The sequence below is a fragment of the Rutidosis leptorrhynchoides genome, unplaced genomic scaffold (assembly GCF_046630445.1).
Source record: "Rutidosis leptorrhynchoides isolate AG116_Rl617_1_P2 unplaced genomic scaffold, CSIRO_AGI_Rlap_v1 contig136, whole genome shotgun sequence".
NCBI classification, from domain to species: domain Eukaryota; kingdom Viridiplantae; phylum Streptophyta; class Magnoliopsida; order Asterales; family Asteraceae; genus Rutidosis; species Rutidosis leptorrhynchoides.
The window spans coordinates 41,251-56,828 of NW_027266389.1; the positions used below are offsets into that span (position 1 = coordinate 41,251).

The following is a 15,578-nucleotide window of genomic DNA, read 5'->3' on the forward strand; positions in this document are numbered from 1 at the left end:
GAAAAGGTTTGTACAAGCTCATTTGCATAACATGAAGCTTGCCTTGCCAGTTGCCATGCCACAAAATTAAACACGCTTAAGCTATACTATTTACATACTTTATGGATAATCCTCTCCAGTCTCCACTCGATCAGTTGTTGTCAGAATCGTTAGTCGACCAAGCCTGGCACAAGGAGAGGGCAACCAGAGGTCCGATCACCGGAGGAAGCGGCGGCGGACGGCTGAAGGCTGCAATCGGTTCCTCAATCTCACGATTCCTTACTTGTTTCACCTGAGAGAGATCGCTATCTTCTTTCCTTGGAGTTGAAGTAGTAGCCATTATACCTGATTCATCCATTCATTCATTCACGTACAAAAAAAATCAACCAAACATATATACTGCAAACGAGCTGAAGAAGAAGAAGAAGAAGAAAGTGGTGTGGGAATTGAAACTTACCATATGATTCAGCAACATTGCGAATCGGTCTGTACTTGAGACTGAGAGGCAACGCAGCTTTACGCATCTGATCTGAGGGTTTTTGAACGATGATCAAGCAAGTCAGATTCTGAGAATTGCGAAAATGAAGTTTTATCGTTTTGATTTTATTGCTTCGATCGATCACAAGAATGTTCCCGAATTTTCATGTCTGGGCCGGACTCATGTCACATTCCCATATACATACTTTTAAAAGCCCGGATCTGTTCTAGATCCAAGACCAATTCACGAGCCGACGGTTAAGGATCATTTTTTTAATGATCCGTTTGGTTCAGTCACCAGATCTGAACACGGTTCGGGTTCATGAAATTATGAACCAAGTGCTGGCATTCGATTCGAGGGTCGGATACGAGCCGATTGAGGATAAATTCCACTTCACAATAAAAATAGAAAAGCCAAATATGGCTTAGTAGGATCTTGATAAATGCAAAAGCGTTCGAGGTGCTACATTTTATGCATGATGCAAGGATAATAACATTCTAGATTAACCCATTGACGTGTAATTACATCGGTGGCCTGAAATTGATTGATTAAATGATGGATTGATATGTTATCCTGATAATGTCGGGGCAATTAACAATATAAAAGTTCAAATGGTAATTACTGGCATCTTGGACAGAATCACATGAAACAAAAAAGGAAGGCGCTTGTTATATTGCAGAAACCAAAACAGTATTCTAAAAATTCAAAGAGACGATAATTCAAAAACACAACGCAGTTGATACACTAAAGCAAAAACATAGAATCTCTTTTCCCAGTCTAAGCTGACATAATAATAATGCAAAATCATTTCTTTAAGAGAGATCTGAGTTTCCAGCGCCGGCACCAAAGCCACCACCTCCACGACCAAATCCTGGCCTTCCGCTTGGTCCTCCCTGTAAATTTCAAATCAGTTTACATAAGATTACATATCTAAATATTAGACACAACATAATCCTTCACAAACTAACGTGGTAAACAGAGGAACGGAAAATTTCTCAACAGGACTAGTTTTGTTAGGCAAAACAAACAATTTGATCATCATCATTTCCATACAATGCGACTAAATGGCTCGTAATTAAAGCTATTGGCAAATATAGAAAATAATATTCAAGTGTCTTGTCCAAGTTCACAAAACAGATTTAACAAACAGGAAAGATACAAATCAAATAGGTCACCCAGAATTCTCTAATTACAATTTCGAAACAATCAGATGACTTTGGAACTATAAAACAAAACCATAAACAATCAGGTTTATAGTATTACCCTGAAAGAAGGTTGGTAGTCAGCTGGTGCTCCTCCTTTGTCACCGCCGAAGTCACCACCTGGGGCTCTGGGTCCACTACGGTATCCCTCACGGTCACCGAATCTCCTCTCTCCCTCAAAGCCGCCCCGTGGACCACTGATTAACAGACAAGCATCATTAGATCCAATTTTATTTGAGATGTTAAAGCAGAAACCACTAAATGCAAAGCAAATATAAACAAATAATAGATTAGCTTGACAGCAAATGAACAAAAACTACAGAACATTAGCAAGCCAACAACATTCAATCATGAAAAAAGCCAACACTGATCACAATAAAACTAATAGATTAGTATACAAAAGGACTGCCAAATTATTCATCGTAGAGTACAATGAAATGAAATGCAACAAGAGTTCAAGTACTTATAGATTAGTCACCGAATCCAATATAAACTCATAGATTCTCGGCATAAAAGGCAGCGCATCAATGTAATCTAAACTAGAGCAAGGATGGAAGGAATGGTATACCGTGGGCGATCACCAGGGGGCCCACCCATTGGCCTTCCAAGGGGCTTGGCTTGCTTCTTCAACGTAGCGGGGACGATTTCAGTGGGAAGGTTTAGGTAAGTCCTAAGGAACTCAATACCTTCATTGGTAAGGAACCAGTAATAGTGCATCCAAGCAAAGGTCTCACGGACATACTCCTTTGACTTGAAGCTTTGCATCAGCTTGATGACTTGCAAATTGGGCACATCTATATCTGGGTGCTTTGCCAAATTGAAGTCCTTCTTAGCAAAGCAAACACCCTCTATACAAAAGATGAAATTTAATCAATAAGATCTGCGATTCAACTCAAAATACAAAACTTTTAAAAGACAGATTGATTGATTGTTTTACCTTGGAAGAGGTATTTGGAGATCTCACGACGGTTCTTCTCTGAAATAATCTGATCAAAGAGATAATAAGTAAATCAGAACAAGATATTGCTCCACTAATCATTAATTAGCAACGAACGAAAGATGAAACCTAAGAAGAATTCAGACGCGACGTACCATGGTGAAGATGGGGGCAGCTATGCAGAGAATGAGAGAGATATGCTTTCGTTTGCTTTGCTCTCCTCTTGAACTCAGACTATATGGCTGCTGTTATCAATTTGTAAAACCCTAGGTCTTTTATTCTGCTGGATCTACAAATATCTGACTCAAAACATTTAGAATTGGCCCATTTATTATTTTCTCTAAAGTATTGGGCCACATACTGGGCCTAACTGTATAGGGAACTACTTCCTATATTTTTTACTTTAAAACTTCTAATCCAACTAGTCTAATTTATAAGAAAAAAAATAATAATAAATAGTGTAAGAAATTGATACATCATACATATGTGTCAAAATTTGATAAGATGAAACAATTTGCAATCGGAACAACTCAATTTAATTGGTCCTACCGTTCATAAGAAGATTGTTTATAAGATTATAACCGTATTAAATATATATATACATATATTAATTGAGTAAAGAATAATACTTATGTATCTAAAATTCGATTCGACAATAAAATTTATGATTTGAATAATTCAATTTTTTTGGTTGCTATTATCTATATATAGCAAAACCATGCAAACAAAGCTTCATACTTGTTATAACATTTTTAAATATAAAATATAATAAGATAATTATGTATAGAACTTCAAAAAAAAAAAGGATATTTATGTATAGCATTTACTTATTTTTAAAAAAAAAAATCCATTTAAAATCTACAATTGGAACGATTCTATTTATACGGATTTGAAACATATATAGATCTATTTATTTAGTCAGAATAGTCATTTTTGTAGAGTCGGGTAGAATTTCGGGTAAAATTCGGAGAAGGTTATTTTTGCAGAGTCGGGTAGAATTGGAAGATCTGAATGGGTATTCCAGGCTGAAACTTTAAAAGCTGCTCGAGCTGTTAACTTAGTTGTTTATCTACAATTGTCGTCGGTTTTAATAGAAGTAGACTGCTTATCCTTATTGCTGAGTTGATTTCTTGTCGACCAACTTTTCTCAATTTTTTCATTTCATTTAGTTGTAAGAGACGGGAATAAATGTTGCACATTATTTAGTGCAAAAAAAAAAACTTGTGTCGGAACTTTCTTGCTTTCGTTTTCATTCCATTACTCTGCCTTATGATTGGACTAATTGGTCAGACAAGACGTTTCTTGACATTAACTATTTGAGCCTAAAAAAATAAAATAGCATCTTGACCCCTTACAGGCGTGTGTATGTTGTTCTCCATTGTTTTTTCCATTACAGCAAACCAGCCAGCAAACAGGACCATTTGATGACGTGACAGGTTATAGTAGGTGGTTGAGCTGAAGACGGAGCTGATGGTTAATTGTGGAGGCGATGTAGCCGTCGATGTCGAATCTGACTGGCTCTTTTTTGAAGGATCATCTCAATCCATCGTTCCATCCCACTGATCTGTTTCCATGGTGGCTAGACTAATCTCAATCGTTCAAGAACAAATCTCTAAAGAGTAATAAAAATAATGTTTAGATGTCCCTACTAAAGAACTAATGAAAGATTCATAGTTCTTGTGAGAGCAGCGGCATCGGTAGCAGAAGGATAGAGAGACTGGCAGTGGGAGTAGCCAGAGGAGATAAAGTTGGAGTGACGGTGGGAGAGCATAAACAAGGAATACAACATTACAACTCCATACTATTTAGACTAATCAAGACAAACTCTAAAGCAAACTCCTAACCAAACCCAAATACTATTTACTACCTCCGACTCAAAATACATGATGTTTATGATGTTTTGATTAAGAAAAGACCAACTAATAAGTAATATACTTATAACATGGCTATCTTCAAATAGCACTTGGAACCAAGATTCAGAATTGCCGAACCTAGTAGTATAAGCTAACGAGATATAAAGTTGACGATTGTGTCCCATGGATCTCACTAAGTTTTGACTTGTCCGCGATTGCTAATCGAACCAAGATTCAGAACTTCGTTTTTCCTTTGGAAATACATTGATCATCAACACCATGAACAAAAATCGACACAAACGGAAACTATTCAAAAAAAATTGGTAGAATTTTGTTCCTACCTCAAAGTTCACAATATACACAACACACAACCAAAAACCTATGCTTCTCGGTCATATCTCCCTTGGAAGGAAAAAAATAAAAAATTACTACTATATAATAATTACGATAGAGAAGCCATTACATACTATATTACAACTAACACTCGTGAAAGTTTCATAAAAACAACAGGGAAAAAATGGGAAGAGGAAATGAGGAGAAAAATGAAACCCTCAACATAGAATCACACAAAATCAAATGCCTATCAATCCATCGCAGTATGCAAAAACGACTATCGAAACCTCTGACTAACTAAACTCATCCAGGATCCCTCCCATCGATAATTTCATTAACCCCGACAGCCCTTGCATCTTCAAATGTATATCGAGCACATACGTTGGATGGTGGGGGTGCTTGTATAAATCATGGAGTGTGTATATATATTGAACAAATCATCATCCACTCTATATTTTCATTACAGCAAACCAGCCAGTAATGCTACAGGATCATTTGAGGACGTGGCAGTCGTACTGGGTGGTTGAGCTGACGGAGGTGGTTGTGGAGGCGATGTAGCGATCGGAGGAGCAACAGGGATGTTCACAATCTGTTCCTTTATGTATTCTTTCAACCTGAAAGCAAAAAAGTGGGAGCGTTTTTTTTTTTTTTGTGCCAAGTTGGTAGCATAATAGTAAGCTAAGCCTGGAAGTGGTGTAAGTGTAAGTGGAAGTTCAGATAATTACTCGAATGTCAGTGTAGGGTCTCCCGAGGCAATTGTCATACGCAACTGAGTTCTATCAGCTGGATCAGTTTCAATTCTAGCCTGAGTCAGAAAAGTAGAGCTGTCAAATTTTGTTTCCTACAACATGTATTTTGCAAAATATATGCTAAGGAATCTCAACTAGGCTAGCCAAGAAATAGTAGTATTGTAGCGTCAAAATGTAACATAAAAAAAAAACACCACTAATTATTTGTTTAAAAATGGAGGGAGGTTTATTCAATTTTTTTTTTTTATATTAATAATTGAACTAGCAACAGTAAAGCCTTAACGAATACATGAAAAACAAAGACATGCTACTTACCAAGCAAAGCATAGCTCGGGTACTTTCTGAGTAAAATGTTGTGCTTGCAACCAGGTTATTAGGATTTGGATCCTAAAATAGAAGCCACAGTAAGTATCTTTTTGCATGGCCAACCAATAGAGATTTTAAAAAGAAGAAAGACTTACAAGCCCTGGGCAAACCATAACACGGAAACTGTTAAGCAGATTTGCCAATTCCTGGAGAGGTAGGGGTTTCACACCTCTAACCTGCACATTTTAGGGGACACATGGATCTAAAATCAAGAGAAGTAGCTTTTCCAGCAAGGCAATTATTAATTGCACATCCCTCACAAAATATCTTAATTCTTAAGCATAACAATTCAAAACAATTGATTATGGATGATTCACATACCACTTCTTGAAGCTTCAATGGAGGTCCTGAGAGTGATCTCCACTGAGGGAAGAACTCCTCAGCAGGTAATTGCAGGGGCTGAAGAAATTTATTTAAAACAGCTGGGAGGCGAAGTTTAGCATTAACCTGTACAAAAGTAAAATCAGGTAGCTGCAGCGGTAAATTTGTCCAGCCTCTTACTTACAGGCATTAAAGAGTAAAAATGCATCTATAACTAATACCGCATCTGTTCCGAACTTGTAAGAGAAGTCTAAGACGGCTACATCCCTACTTGGGCGGAGATTCACAATTTCGAGAGGGCATTGCACCTATAACATGGTAAAAGAGATTAAAAAACTAATAACAGAAAGAAAAGGTAAAGAAAAGATTACCAGATGATTTATCAATCATCATAACTAGTTTCAAGGACAATAATTAGTCCTTACCTGAGCGCGGGGAGGGATAGTTTCTGGTACAAGAGAGAGCTCAATTTTCAAGTGTGAGGGTGGCAATATCAGAGCCTGAACTGAAACAAGAGGAGATGTATTCTTGTTTCCTAAGAAGAGAACAAGGCGACCGTGATGAGCACGCCACTCTGCTTTGATCCCAATCTGAGGTAAGAATTTATAAGCGTTTAATGGAATTCCAAGAAAGACATCCAACATATGGTAAGATATTCACTGGGAATAATGTACAAGGATCCTCGTAATGAAAATACCGACCTGAATATAAGGATCCTCATAAAGGACACCACTATCTTTCAAGCATAGAGCATCAAATCTTTCAGAAACATTGCCAATAGGCTGCAGAACACAAATAATTAAACAAGAATGTTAAAAAGCAATAATAAGCAGGATTGTGCTCCTTCGGAGTAGCAAACGTTAAATATCATCAAAGTTGAAACTCTTTGAAATTGAACATATAAAAGTAAATATTTTAACAAACATACAAAAACAGGAAATTAATCCAAAACGGAAGAACAAGTTCAATGATGATTACCCCCCTAACCTCTCGAAAGGAATACTAAGATATGATAACAAACACCTAAACCATGCTCAATTCAACTGACACCAAGTTTCGCAATTCAATAGCATTGTATTTAACTTATGTCAAAGATTGACGGTTCAATAACCAGTCAACAGTCTTAAAGGTAGGCTCGTGAAGTGATTCCCGCCAAGAGTCGAAGACCAAGTAAGTTTTTACAAGAGTCGCATAAAAAATTGGAGTCCCGCCATTTACTAAGAAGAATAGGTGACGAGTTTTTGAAACAAATACCTGAACAACCCTTGTCTGCTCCCCAACAGGTACGATCGCTGCACCGTCCGCAATATCGGTGACCCCATCCAATCCAGGGGTAACAGTTTGCTCAGATGGGACAGGAGGGCCTTCAATAGCAAGTAGATCGCCGATAAGATCTGCTGAAGGAGGTTGAGGGTCTACTCTGGTCAACGCCCCATTTGATTGGGTCAAACCTTCATCAGTTGAAATATTATCCTGCCAATACCCCAAAATTCAGGAACTTACCAATTGCAAAAGTGAGGTAAACTAATAACTCAAGGCAATAATACCAAGGGAAAAACCCCACCAACTCTAGCATGCATCTAACATTCGAGTTGGACACCACATGTATATAACACAAGTATTGCCAAAAATCCTACAAAATGGGGCAATCAAAGGTGCCTAAATGTTTGGTGATTGGATCCCACCAGGAAAAATAACATTGGGTGATGTCATATGTGAAAAAAATGTTTGCCAAGGGATTACACTTACCACGTTAGTACTCATGCTAGGTATTTTCACAAGACTCAGATGGCTGACAGGTGATGTTCCATTAGCAGGTCGCTGGTCAGACACAACCAAAGCATTTGATGTTTGCTGCTGGGCTCTCAACTTTATGGCACTTTGCTCAGCGGTATCTGCTTCAGAATCTTCTGCTTTTTTAAGCAATGAAGACTACCAGTTGAAGAATATACTAAAATTAGTAACACAATCTTCAATAGAAGACTAGAACAAGAGATGAATCACACTACCAAAAGATAAGCAAGTTACCTCTAATAAAATTTAGAGGAAAAAACATACCTCACGCTCGGGGAATTTAGGCATTTCAGCCAATATATCCATAAGGACAGCACCCTTCCTACTCAAAGCAAAATATTCCACAGCTCGCTGTTGTATTTCCACATCAATGCAACTCTCATATCTAAAACAATGAACAGAATTACGATTAACATAAGGTAAACAAATGTATTAAAAAGAGCCACACTCCCAAATGAAAACATGAAACCCAATAAACAAAAGAATATTTTTTGATCCAAGTCTCACTTGTTAAATATCGCCCAAATCTGATTTTGTAATTCTGGATCTGCAGGTTGAGTGTGCATTAAGATCTTAGCATATGAAGAGAGAAGTATGGGTATCGTAGAGGTCCTGCAAATAATGCAATTTTAAGTAAATAAGAGCGGATTGATAAAGACGATTAGAAAGTAACAAAAGATGCTCTTACGATACAGTTGGAAGTTTCTCGTGTATGATGCTAAACAATTCCTTTGGACTACACCTCGGGTGTCTACCCAAAAGGTGGCCAAACTCTCCAAGAAGATAAGCACTGATCTGTGCATGCAAAACAGAAAAGACTCACTACTTTGTTTGTTTTAATTTTTCTCTGCATAAATATATATACTTTCAAAAGAAAATAAAAAAATTACTCAAGTTATAGAAAAGAAAGAGCCTGGTACCACTAGAAGGCTCTATATCATAGATATGAAAGCGAAATAAGTTATATGAATAAAAGTTGCGTGATGTTGGTTTGCAAACGATGTCAACTATCAGTAACCCCTGGAAGGATTCGACAACTTTTGGCTTTATTGTCCATTTTAAAACATACCCCATCGTAAAAAGCCTCACAATAAATAACAACAAGCTGAAATTCCATTGTGTGGAGTTGGCTAGAGCAGTAATCTTAATTTATGAGTAATGACCAATAACCATGTCGTTTCACAACAATCAAAGAAAATGAACAAGAAACCAGTTAAGTGACTAATCAGCATGTTGCCCCACAAGCAGAATGTAGTTTTATTTTTATGCTACATAAACCTAACGAATAAAAAACCAGTTCAGTGATTAATCATGGTTTACACACCTTAACCATTGTCTCATGAATAGCAGGTTTGTCGAGATACTCTCGAGCTTTAGCTGCAGCATAAGACTGAACAAAACACAAAATTTTAGCCAAAGAAATGAAACTTTCATCAGAGACTACAAAGTGCAAGCATTTTCATCACCTGCAGATCTTCATTATTAGTGACAAACTGGACTACACGAAACCATATGTCATCACTCACACAGTCACCAGCCTTGTCAATCAGCTGAAGGATCACATCAACATACCTTCATAAAACATGCGGCAAGAAGCTTAAAATAACATTAATGAAAACAATAATTGAAAGACTCGTTACAAAGCCGCAAGTCACTAAAAGAAGGTGACTAAAATAAAAAACGAAAAATCGCAAGTATAAAAACGAGACTATTGGCATAATGTCTTCTAATCACCCAGGCGTATAAAGGGTGGTTGTCATTTTCTGATGGTTGTAAGTACATTATGCCACGCACATGCAGGAGGGAAGTAATAATGTTAGTATACCACCCTTTTTGAAGAAAATTTTAACCAGCAACTGAAAAGATGATAAGTAAATGTGCATCCGCTGCTTTGGATGGATTTCTTTTGGCTACATACAATTTTCAGCAGTAATGATAGCAGCAGATAGCTGTCTAAATTGGAAGTTCAAAATCATTTCCTATTCCATATATGATATAAATTTAGCATCTATCTGTTTTGTAGTCATTAGTTATAGCAGTTCAGCACATGAAAATATTACTTACCACGACAAATCAGGGGCAAACTTCTCAGCAAGAATAGCAGCTTTAAGAGACAGTTCCTCTCGCATAGCAAAATCTGCTGTGCTGAGATACTGAGAAACAGATTGCAGTTAGCTATTCCATGCTCCAGATAGCATATTATCATTTTATACTGTAGCATACACACACCACAGACATCTGCCAACTGACTGAGAAAGAATAAAAAACACACCTGCAATAGCTCTTCCACGATATCCTTTGCATTTGAGACATCACACATTCCATAAAGTAAATCAAGAGCGCGTCTTCGAATACTGGAAGAGACAGTTCAAGTCAGTAAAAAAAATTTAATCCACTTCAATATCATGCTATCACTTCCCAAGAATATTGAATGTATTGTATCTCCAACTACAGATCTGCTAGCAATCTTAGACGACGCTACTGATTCCAAAGACAAAACACAACTAGCAACAATATTGCTCATATTCATCAGTAACTCCCAATCCCAAGGTTGGCTAATTATATCATATAGGAATGAATTGTCAGAACATATTGAATTATTAATGCAAGATGATGGACTATTCATGCTGAAAAGGTGTGTACCGCACAGTTACAGCATAATGACGAGATCTGACCATCTCTAAAAGTAAATAAGAACATAGCTAGAGCAAGAAGTTAAACCTAATGTCAGGATCCTTCAATGAGGTGATTATCTGAGCCTGATGTCTTTTGATGACGTCTTGAACATCTGTTACCATCAGCATCCGAGTCATATTCTCCTGTAGCCGAGAAATGGAGAAACAGATTGTTTCACATGCAGTTGACAAATAGGAAGGTTCAAACAAAACATCCAAGACCTGGGCATGCTTTGATCTAATATTTCGTAGAGACGATTGAGAGAAACTAATGAATGCTCAAGAAACTAATGAATGTTTTTTACTGTTTCCAGGGACATCATCAAGACTTACCAAGCCAAGATATCTAATATTTGGCTCACGAACAGCAATAAATTTGCCAAGAAGCGCAACACACTGGGACATCATTTCTTTTTCGGCATCAAGATGCATGACCTGACATGAGAGCACAAAAGCCAAAAGCATAAGAGCCCCTGAAATGTGCAATAAGAAGAAAAAAAATACAATTTATAAAGTTAAAAGACCATGCCATGCATATAGATACGACTATGATTATTAGCTTTCTCTATAAGAAAACGACCAAGAAGTGAACTTAACTAATTAGCTAGGAAAGATTTTGGGCACCTAACTTACCAGAGCGAGTGCTTCAAAGAGAACAGCATGGGATGCATTGTTCTTGTTAACATTTTTTACAACATCTGTGCCCATTAATACCCTTTGAAGGACCTGAAACCACCGAGTTAAGCTTCAAGGAAAGACCCAGGCAAATGATAAATAAAACCCAGTTTCCTAGTCGACTAACCTCAAATAATGATTTTTTGGTATTCGGATCCTCAATGCTTGGAAAATATTGAAGAGCACGCATTGTCTTAACCTGTGCCAACCATCGAGTAGTAAAAATTAAACTGAGTTTTCTTTTGTATCAACTCCTAATAACTAGCGACCTTATGTCTATCAATTAAACACAATGCAACAATATCGTGAACCATGTTTATGTAACATTATAGCATGCCATATCCAAAAAACACAGAAACATGAGGGAAAAACAAAGGATGAAAATACAGTTCTCTGACTCGTAATCCCTGACATGATCAAAAAAAATATATATCCTTAAAAGGCATTTTTATCATAATAAAAATATTGAGCAATGGGACAACCAGCACATTCTTTATGATGTAAGGTTAAAGGAAAGATTAAGAGATTCCACAAAAGTTAAGTTTTTTGAAAAGTGTTACGGAATGGCCAGACAAACTCAAGATTCATGGACATGTTATAGAACATGTTTGTGATTAGGCCCTCGAGTGTGTCTACTTAACAAAAAATATTGTTAAACTTTATATAATGGATTATTTCCGACCATCTGGCCTGAGCAAGAAGAGATTTTTCTGGAATTATATAAATTATTTGAAAAGGAACAAATAATATAAATAGTGGTGAAACACAAGAGTGTCAAAGATATAGTGTTTGAAAAACCAAAACTGCAGGCTAAGTAAAACACAATTCCAGACATAGATATGCTAAAATCCCAACACGGATGCTAGGCATTAACAAGATACATTATCATCAGTCAGATATATGTTTCCAAAGAAACAGTAAGAGGCTGCAGTTGCCATAAACAACAGTATAACTTAGAATAATATGAAAGAAAAGAAATCAGATATAACCGGTTGCAAATAAATAGTAAAAGTAATGAATAAATGATTTCACTTGAACCTTTCAATCGAAAATTAAATCGTTTTGACACTTTGATTGAAAAGGTTGCTATATTTGGACGTCAAATAAATAATTTGCAGACATAATGATAATGAAGAAAAGATATATCATCAGCAGTAAGGCAACAGAATTTGTAAATGAAGGTATACCAGAAGTCAGTATGAGATTACAACCTGAAGCCAAGGAGACGGGATACCATAGTACGTATACTCTTGTGGGACATCATGGTTCCTAGCCAGACGTTCCAATATTTTAACACACTTTGGAAGACAACTCACATATGCCTCATGATTGTTTGACACCAAAGAAACAAGAAGGCTCATAGAAGCTGTCAAAACACCTAGATCGCGTTCATCTAATAGTTGTGCCATCCGATCGGCCCTAAATCATTCTCCAAAAGACAGATCATATGAGCATCCGTAACATTGAAAAGGGGAAATTAAATTTCATGAAGAGCATCAAAACTAACCAGCCATCCACATTAACAACATCAGGATTTTTCCTGTACAACCGCAACAAACATAATGCAGCTTTTTTTCTCACAAGTGGTCTGCAGCTACTAGAAATCTGGAAAGAAAGGAAGTTTCAATAACAAGCACATTCTATTAAAATCTAATAATTTATGAGTTTATGAGCTTTCTCACAAGTAACTTTTGAACATCAGGTGTCAATGACTCGGCAAACTCCCTGCCACCAATATTGCCAACCTTCAAGATGAAAAGAAAGTACAGAAATATGGCACTATATCAAAGAAATAATCTTCCAATAGTACAATTAAAACAAATGTTTCTAACTCTCCAAATAAATATTCGTCGTTTTCGAAAAAGTAAAAATAACAATAAAAATATTCGCCAAAGAACAACACCACTTTTGACATTCCTTACCATAGTCAGTGCTAGACACTGAAAAGTTTCATTGCGACCGATTATGTCATTGCGAACAGTATTTATTGCTAATCTCAGAAAGTCATGGTTTTCATTGAGCAAACACGATGTCACAATGTACCCAACCTGCATCATTCGCAACATAATAAACATAAATCAATTGGATTCAAGTTGGACAAGTTAGATACAAACTTGCGTACATCAATCATCGAGCTCTAGCTCAAGATCAAACATCAATCACAGGTGAGTGCAGTTCTCATAAGTCCATTTGACTAATCAGTTATATGTATGTTACTGCTGAGGATTGGCAGAAACAGGAAACTAACCTGCTTTTCTGGGTACTTTGGCGCAGATATTAAAGAAACAGCTTCCATGTGACCAAAGTCTACATCATAACCAAGCATAAAAATGTAAAGCATTTTCCAAACATATTTCTTCTTCTCATATGGAGTCAACCCCTGTGAAGAAAAGAAAAAGGGTAAAATAATCGCATCATCCTTGTCCAAATCAAATGGATAAGTAGGATGTATTTATGGTGCAGCTGGTAGAGCCCTAAAACAAAATAAAAACATAACGTGGGAGATCAAAGTGAAAAATGCTGCAATGTTATGTCTGGTGATAGTCAATAAGTATTTCTCAGAACTACATGACGAAAAAAAGACAGTTGAGTAATTGACTAGTACAATGACATGGGTAACTTGTAAAGTTGAGTCTCGGGAGGCACAAACATACTCAACATTACATGTTTTTTTTTTAATATATGAGATGAGACAACATAAATGAATTTGACAAGAGAATAAAACAGACTTTTTTATTTTGTGAGAAGGTCCCAACTCCCAACCAATTACCCCAGTAATGAAGTTATCCTAACGTAATTTGAATGAATGTATTGCTAGAGATGCATTTGATTTGAATGGGATGGGTCAATGTCTGATAATGAACTCAACTGAGCTACCATGTGATCAGCTCAATTGAGCGATAATAACTTGTAAATGCAGCTGATTAGGAGTAATTGATCGAAGAAGAAGCGTAATAAATAATAAGGTACCTTTTCATTTTTGAAGCGAGTACGGACTTTGCCAAGCTCTTTATCAACACGAAGCCTCTCTTGGTCTTTGTTTTGGCAGTTGCGAATCTCGCTAATGAAGACGGAGAGTCCTCTCATTGCCATACAATTTTGGAAGAAGCAGATCTACTTGTCTATTGAGAACAAAGGATCTGCCTGCCAGCCACTGTGATTGATGATATTCTTCTTCTACAAACAGCCAGTCAGATAGATCGTGGATTGATTACATGTAAATCGCGATTAAGAAATTAACAACCAAAAGTTCTTGATGGAAGGACAGACAGGGTGGGAGGGAGGGAGAAGGTGGACTCAAAAGGGTAAAATAACAAAAGTCGTCTTATGCAAAACCAGCGGGATATCGCGTTTGGATGACGTCTCGATGGTAGAACAGAACATTACATAACGAAATGTCAAAATCTTTTACTGTAGGAGTACAATATAATATAATTTATAACCTCAAAAATGTAAATAACTTAGGGGTATATACTCGTAGACATCTTCAGACCAATTTTCACAAATACTAGCATGCTCCTTCCACCCCCGCTCCAAATATTAAATTTATTTTGATTCATACTAAGTATTATTTATGATAAATTTTCACTGTCATATAAAAATATTTTTTATAAATTTCCAAAAAAATAAAATAATAAATTTAATATAATTTTAAAAGTAATTATATATTAAATAAATATGAAATATAAATAAAAATAACCTCTATATACAAATAGTTAACACTTTCATTTTTTAGATTTATTGTAAATTTGATGTATCTAGACAATAATGATGACTAGATACATCAATTTTTCAATAAACCTAAAAAGTCAAAACGTCATATATTTAAATACGGAGGGAATAATAATTATTTTAATTATGATAAAATCATTTTTAATGATAAAAAATTAAATTATTAATATTACATACTATTATAATTTAGGAATTCAAATTATTTAAATATAATGAAATTTGATATATATAAATAAATAAAATTATTTATGGAATTCAAATCATCTATAAATATGAAATTATATTAAATTTAAATTTATTATATAAATTATATTAAATTATAATTTATTAAATTATATCAAATTTAGTATATAAAAATATATATTTTTTGAAATTAAAAAACATATGTGACGTTGAATTTTTTCCACGTAAGTGTGACACATGTCACTTGTTTATTGGTTAATTTTGACATATAGGACGAGTTGCTGCCTCCTAGGACGAGTAA

General features: G+C 35.9%; 2 protein-coding genes across 2 annotated transcripts; both read right to left on the minus strand.

Annotated features, from left to right (window-relative positions):
- Window positions 1-1,269: 1,269 nt before the first annotated feature.
- LOC139881257 (small ribosomal subunit protein eS10z-like) lies at window positions 1,270-4,017 on the minus strand. Its single transcript, XM_071865763.1, has 6 exons — window positions 3,952-4,017; window positions 2,752-2,841; window positions 2,597-2,645; window positions 2,228-2,507; window positions 1,721-1,856; window positions 1,270-1,350 (listed from the first exon to the last, which is right to left on the minus strand). Exons 1-6 carry the CDS (start codon window positions 4,015-4,017, stop codon window positions 1,270-1,272), a joined length of 702 nt encoding a protein of 233 aa, XP_071721864.1.
- A 1,225-nt stretch (window positions 4,018-5,242) lies between these two features.
- On the minus strand, window positions 5,243-14,449 carry LOC139881253 (AP-2 complex subunit alpha-2-like). The gene is made up of 27 exons (XM_071865759.1): window positions 14,333-14,449; window positions 13,611-13,742; window positions 13,285-13,410; window positions 13,045-13,107; window positions 12,870-12,967; window positions 12,574-12,781; window positions 11,490-11,561; window positions 11,321-11,413; window positions 11,021-11,122; window positions 10,734-10,831; window positions 10,285-10,366; window positions 10,077-10,165; window positions 9,479-9,584; window positions 9,337-9,402; window positions 8,701-8,807; window positions 8,520-8,624; window positions 8,277-8,397; window positions 7,968-8,150; window positions 7,473-7,691; window positions 6,920-7,000; window positions 6,644-6,808; window positions 6,440-6,526; window positions 6,219-6,344; window positions 5,993-6,073; window positions 5,847-5,918; window positions 5,508-5,587; window positions 5,243-5,396 (listed from the first exon to the last, which is right to left on the minus strand). Exons 1-27 carry the CDS (start codon window positions 14,447-14,449, stop codon window positions 5,243-5,245), a joined length of 3,033 nt encoding a protein of 1,010 aa, XP_071721860.1.
- Between the last annotated feature and the right edge of the window lie 1,129 nt (window positions 14,450-15,578).

Coding starts and splice junctions, on each gene's coding strand:
- LOC139881253 (XM_071865759.1), bottom strand. CDS start 14,449: ATGAGAGGACTCTCCGTCTTCATTAGCGAGATTCGCAACTGCCAAAAC. Junction 10,166..10,284: donor TCGTGGAAGAGCTATTGCAG/GTGTGTTTTTTA, acceptor TCTGTTTCTCAG/TATCTCAGCACAGCAGATTT. Junction 6,345..6,439: donor ACAAGTTCGGAACAGATGCG/GTATTAGTTATA, acceptor ACTTTTGTACAG/GTTAATGCTAAACTTCGCCT.
- LOC139881257 (XM_071865763.1), bottom strand. CDS start 4,017: ATGGTCCTGTTTGCTGGCTGGTTTGCTGTAATGGAAAAAACAATGGAG. Junction 2,842..3,951: donor AGAACAACATACACACGCCT/GTAAGGGGTCAA, acceptor AATTGATAACAG/CAGCCATATAGTCTGAGTTC. Junction 2,646..2,751: donor CTGCCCCCATCTTCACCATG/GTACGTCGCGTC, acceptor CTCTTTGATCAG/ATTATTTCAGAGAAGAACCG.